The sequence below is a fragment of the Copidosoma floridanum genome, unplaced genomic scaffold, assembly GCF_036245765.1.
Source record: "Copidosoma floridanum isolate Cflo_tuat_1 unplaced genomic scaffold, Cflo_Japanese_pri ptg000021l, whole genome shotgun sequence".
NCBI classification, from domain to species: Eukaryota; Metazoa; Arthropoda; class Insecta; order Hymenoptera; family Encyrtidae; genus Copidosoma; species Copidosoma floridanum.
This window is the reverse complement of record NW_028321898.1, coordinates 7,018,205-7,024,799: the sequence shown is the minus strand read 5'-3', so window position 1 is coordinate 7,024,799 and position 6,595 is coordinate 7,018,205. Positions and strand designations below refer to the sequence as shown.

At 32.6% G+C, this 6,595-nt stretch overlaps 1 protein-coding gene across 2 annotated transcripts in view; it reads right to left on the bottom strand.

Annotated features, from left to right (window-relative positions):
• Positions 1 to 1,837: 1,837 nt before the first annotated feature.
• The window catches only part of Caper (RNA-binding protein 39-like protein Caper), a 498,386-nt gene continuing 493,628 nt past the window's right edge, over positions 1,838 to 6,595 (bottom strand). For both annotated transcript variants that reach the window (XM_089594184.1, XM_089594185.1), the window contains exon 8: positions 1,838 to 2,233. In XM_089594184.1, coding sequence (XP_089450310.1) covers positions 1,936 to 2,233 — 298 coding nt within the window. In that variant the 3' untranslated portion in view covers positions 1,838 to 1,935. The remainder of the gene's footprint in view (positions 2,234 to 6,595) is intronic.

Below are 6,595 nucleotides of genomic sequence, written 5' to 3'. Positions count from 1 at the left end.
AGCAATCTACTTCAAATTAAGAATCTAAGAATATCTAGTTAAACTACTCAAACAAATATGTCAAGAAAAATAATTTTCTATTCCTTCTTTACAAATTAGTGATGACGTTGTAACTGTGGAACAAGCTTTTTTCAGTATAACATTTTTTTTTAATAGTAATATAAGAAAATATTTAAATACAATTAAAGTTTTAGCTTTACTGTAAGTAGAATCAACAATAATCATTATAATCATCATTACCATGACTATCATTTTCATCATCGTCATCGTCATCGTCATCCTAATAATTATTATTACTTTTTGTGTTACTGTAAGCATGGTTACATTTTAAATTATATGTATATTCTTTTTAACGTTACTTCAAACAAAAAATATTAGACTCGGAAACGACTACCTAATGCATAGTTGAAACGTCATTATTTGTCTGTGAATGAAGATTTTAATATAATTTCCATAAAGATCCTTATTTAAATAATCTATTTTTAGTTAACAGCTTCTTTATAAAAAAAAAATTACTTTTTCTTAAGTAAAAAATTAAATAAATTAAATTCAATTTTGACCTTTAGTAATATATAACTTGTATAACTAAATATTAAATCTTTGTCACATAAATTACAATTTACAATATTTATATATTTATTCTACGATGATTTTTAGAGTACGTTTAAGGTAATATTTAATATTATAGCAGTTATAACAATACGTATGAGGTTAGAAAATAAAATGAAATAACATCGTATGAATATCGCTTAACTCACTTACTAATCAAGTTCATAAATAGGATGCTTTGGCACACTTACTTTTTTAATGAAGATGTCTAAAAAAGTTAAAATTCATTACTTATATGGCATACAAAGTGATGTATCATTATGATTTACACTTAATCACTAATTTTAGTTTTCAAACTTTGTTGAACAACACTATACATACATGAGTCATTATTCAATAGATCTACATTGATATTTGGACAGTTTAAAAATATATAAATACATTTTATTTTTTTAAAGACATGCTTCAGGGACAATACTACAAATTTTTATTCACGAATTTCTTATTTCTAGTTTACAATAAAAGTGATGTATAATGGCCTTGTGATAGTAGTTTACACAGTAGAAGTATTCTACTTTTGAAATAATTCGACACAATTCTATTCTAATTTGATTAGTGATTAGTGTTTATGACAATATTAATCCTGTAAACAAGACAAAAAAATTTTATTTTTCTGTCTACAGTTAAAAAATAGAAGATATCGAAAATTTTAAGGTTTCTTACAGTGAACTGTAAATAAATATTTTTGTTGTTTAAAAACCAGTTGTTTTTTTAAATTTTATAATTAAATATTTATACAAACACTAAAGAATGCTACACTTATACAAATAAACAAATTTAGATAAAATGTATAATACAGTTTTAATTTTTCTTACAATCTTTTTGAAAAATGTATAAACTGGATAAAAGTTATTTTCATGGATTCGTTTTATTCATATAAATATATGATAAATTTAATATATTTGCAAATCGTTACATCGTCATCTGATTTTATTACTTATTTTAAAACATGGTTTTACAAAATTATTTAATGATTTTCATGGTATTCTAACAATAAAGATGAGAACGAATTTCTTACTAAACCATTTAAAAAATGCTTTACACATCTAAGTGATCTCATGTGCTTACGAACACTTTTTAAAAGTAATTTAATAAATTACAAGTTTTACAAGTAAATGCTCTGAATGTACAACCGTATGTATAATATAATGTTGTGCTAACAACTTTGTAAAAAAATGAAATTGACCTATCTATTTAACCTTAAAACAACTTATTTAATAAGTAGAAGTTTTAATTTTGAAGATAAATATTTATCTTTATTTATGTTTAAGACATGAGGTAAAAAAACAACTCTTGTATTATCAAAAATAACAAAAAGCCATGTAATTAAATTCCTCTTCTAGGAGCACTAGGAATAAGAAGTTGGGTAGCTGACATAGCATCAGGAAAGAGTGAATGATAATTAACGACAGGCACATAAGCAGCGGTGATCACCCGACCAGCAAACCATCTTCCGTGCAGAGAGTTGACAGCTGCTACAGCAGTAGCAATAGATGGACATTTAACATAAACGTTTCCTTGAGGAGAAGCTTGGTCGACGTATACGTGTAACACTCCTCCATGTTTATTACACTCTTCTATCACATCATCTCGGATTTCTTTCACCCAACTTATATTAGACTCACTAGAAAAGACAATAACTTTGTAAACATATTTTACACGTACAATTTTAATAATGTAGTTATGTTAGTTAAAAAGCATTAAGTATGTAATAAACAAAAAATAATAGTATCAGATTTTAAATACAACATCGAGTTTTTATAACATTCTAAAAAAGTCTGACGTCACTGAAATTTAAAATGTAAAAAAAAATCGATTTTAAATTGCATGAGGTAATTTTAGACTTAAATCCAACACATTTACGGGTTACACATTTGTTCTTTATAATACTGAGTACTGAAAGACTAATTTAATAAAAGTAAGTGTTGATTAGATATTGTAATGATGATTTATTTTTAATTATATTACATGAAAAAAAAAAAGTTAAAACTGTTATAATTCAAACCAGTAGCAGTCCTTATCCTATAAGCTATCACGATATGTATCAGCTGCTTTTTATTCCATTATTTGATATGGTATGATTTGATAACACTTTTCACAAATGTATTATACTTTTTAATCTTAATATTAATGACAGAATCACCTCTATGTTCTGAAATATTTAAATGGTTATTTATCTAAATTGACTTTTTTCAACATAATTATGATTATCAGCTATTATTAGCTCGACAATTCAGATGTATTTTAATTTGACCACATTTCTCCAAAAACTTGTACCTGGTCTACGACAATTAGGTGAGATCTCACCTGAGATCTTAGGCGACTATCTTATGCCAAAAACTCACCTGAGATCTTAGATAAGATTATGTATAAAATATGCTGACATAAAAAAAAAATTTGAATTAATTTTTTAGTATTTGAAGCTGCCCCGTCAGTGATACCATTTGGAAACAATAGTTAACATGATAAATGTTCTCTTAAACACAAAACCTCGTAAGTTACATGTTTTAAGCTCTCATCAATACACAAATGAATTAGTTACTTGCTTCAAAACATCACAATTATAAAACTTAATAAGTTACATGTTTCAAACTTGAAAATCTCCACTTAGAGAAAAGCGAAACGTACTTTATTCGTAGATGGCACAGTTAAACTCCCATACATGCATATCACTGTCATCCTGTTGTGAAACGTAAGGTATACAACGTGAAGCGCCAATTGATCCCTTTCTTTGGCTAGTAAATTGAGCTATAAGTACAGTGAGGGGGGGTAAAAATCCAGAAACTTAATAATCCCGAATCATAAAAATGCCGAATCATTTTTAACTACGAAATCGAAAATTCCGAAAGCCACTGTGCAGAATACTAAACAGTAGAAAAGGACTGTACCGAATAATAAAACAACGAAGTATAGAAGTCCCGAAAATATATTTATTAGAAGTGGAAAAACAAGAAGTGTCGAGTAAAGTAAACGAAAATACCGAATTATCTTCTACAGTGTTCAAACGATTCTTTCATCTCGCAATTAGCATGAAAGAACGCTTTGTATCAAAAATCATCAACAGAAATAATAAATAGTAAGTATAAACATTATTATTTCAACTCAAACGATCATTATTGTCTGGCAAATATACCTATAATTTAGAATTATGTAGATAAATTTCAAAGTACGTGTATGGCAAGTCAGGTGCATAACTAATAAGTAATCAAGAAAAATTTGCAAAATATTTTCTCGTTTTGTTAAAATAAGCCAGTTTGTATTATTCGAAAATTCTGTGCGTTACACTAATAATTTGGGTATGTTGTCTTTTACATCGAATGGTGTTTTATGATATATTTACTTGACAAAATAAGTATTTCTTCATCTACTGTCGTTTCGTTCAAAAGGGTCTACTTTTTATGTGTGTGTAGTTTTCGAAACGTAAAACGATTAATATCACACTACAGTACACACAATATACTACACACTAATCCGCTCTTCTCATAGACGCATACCCATACCATGCCCCTTATATAAAACAAAAAATGCACCTGGGGTTCGATCGAGCACTTCTATATCGCGATCGAGTTCAAGTTTTGACTGTCACATTTCCTTAAATGTTACATACTTACCTCCCCTCTCGCAAGTAAAGTGACAGTCAAAACTCGAAACCAATCGCGATATCAAAGTGCTCGATCGAACCTCTGGCTCGGCCGTGGGGCCGCGACAAGGAGCTCGAAGCTCGAAACCTCGAATTACTGCCACTGGTATGAAGCGGGCGCAGTGTGAACTACTGTACTGTGTGTAATTGCCTTAGAGCATATACTACTGGAGTGAGCATGCAGGCAACTGAGACCATGACACGATAACCGAGCGTAGGTACTACCTTTCTCTCTCTAGCCAAGGTATGATTGGTCGGTCGAGTTCTCGCCTTTCAGACCAGGTAGTTGCTGGTGAATATCCTTGCGCGCCATTCCAGGATCAGCTATTGTAGGTGTTGCGTGCCATTACCATCGTAGCAGCAGCCCAGCAGTGCAGCAGCATCATATAGTCACCAGCAGCTTAATAGAATTCCAGTAGCCTCATCTTCATCTTAGCAGCCTGGTATCGAGACTATCGGCAGCTCCCTGTCTAGCAGCCACATATCTTGCTGAGCTGTAGTTACCGCGGTCCCGACACGTCGAGTCCCGGGAGAGTTAAGGAAACCTCTGCAGCACCGGAAGGACACGTGGATAATGCTCGGCCACAAGGTAGCGTAATGTGTTATAAAGTTAGTGCTGCATGTGAGAGTCTTGACGAAAGAAAAAACGAGACCGTGGGAGAGCGCGTGTGCCCGTGAATGCGTGCCACATCATTAAAGTGTCGATACAAAAGGATTTTTGCCATTTTTATTATACCACGTGCATGTGCAAGTGTGATGAACGTCGTAGAAAGACGGAAAGAATTTTCACCATTTTTTTTCTATTTGCGCGAATACGAGGTGTGCTAGTCAGCTCTGAGCTCGCTAGACTTCCCCTGGCCCAGAGTATCTGGATCATAATAAGAGATTCACTGTACTAAGTAACTTCGGATTTTTTTTGTTGTTTTTTTTTTGTTTTTGTTTTTTCTGCGCGGTCCTAGTGTGAGGCATTTGAAACAGCTTCAAGTCGAGCCATTCACGCAAATAGCTGAGGTTTGTACTTCGTTAAAAAAAAATCGACGATTTAGAGAAACAAAACGGTGTGCAGCAGCCATTCGACATCACGTGCATTCATCTAATTTTTTCCCGCTAGCTGAAGGATTCGAATGCAGTGCTGCTGCCCGAAAAAATCTGCATTATTCAAGTACAAAACAACTTGCGCAGGCATTATAAAATAAGACACGAGCTGCACACGCGATTTCGAGCTGCTGCACGTATACTGTATTTCCCTGTTTTCACTTAAGCTACGAACACACTTAGATTCCGCAGACTTCGTATATATAAATGATGAAGCCATTCAAGCAAATAACTGAGGTGTTAAGTAAAATAGTGTGTACTTCTTTGTTGAAAAAAACTGACGATTTACCGAAACAAAATGGCGTGCAGTAGCAGTTCGACATCACGTGCATTCATATAATTTTTTCCCGCTAGCTGAAGGATTCGAATGCAGTGCTGCTGCCCGAAAAAATCTGCATTATTCAAGTACAAAACAACTTGCGCAGGCATTATAAAATAAGACACGAGCTGCACACGCGATTTCGAGCTGCTGCACGTATACTGTATTTCCCTGTTTTCACTTAAGCTACGAACACACTTAGATTCCGCAGACTTCGTATATATAAATGATGAAGCCATTCAAGCAAATAACTGAGGTGTTAAGTAAAATAGTGTGTACTTCTTTGTTAAAAAAAACTGACGATTTACCAAAACAAAATGGCGTGCAGTAGCAGTTCGACATCACGTGCATTCATATAATTTTTTCCGGCTAGCTGAAGGATTCGAATGCAGTGCTGCTGCCCGAAAAAATCTGCATTATACAGCTGCAAAACAATGTGCACAGGCATCAGAAAATAAGACGCGAGCTGCACACACGGTTTCGAGCTGCTGCACATATACTGTTTTCCCCTGATTTCACCTTAGCTGTAAGCACACTCAGATTTCGCAGATTTTATATACATAAATTATTTGTGTGGCTTAGGTTCACAAGCACATATGCATTTCTTATATCAATGTATACAAGACTAATACTTAGAGTTTCAATAACATATGTTATACTATTAATGGTTTCGAGCAAATAACCATACCATAATATTTAGCTTAAACGAGCGATACTCAAGACTTTCGGTCGAAATTAGCAATTTAGCACCTTTTACCACATTATGCAGTGCGCGGGAGACGTTTTTTTTGGTTATGAATAATAAATCTTATACATAGAAAAGTGCGTTCAACTACATAAATCAGTGTGCTATAGTATTCAGGTGTTTAATAAATACTAATTTTAACTACTTAACCCAGTACGCCTAAAACTTTTAATTTTTCATAAAAAAA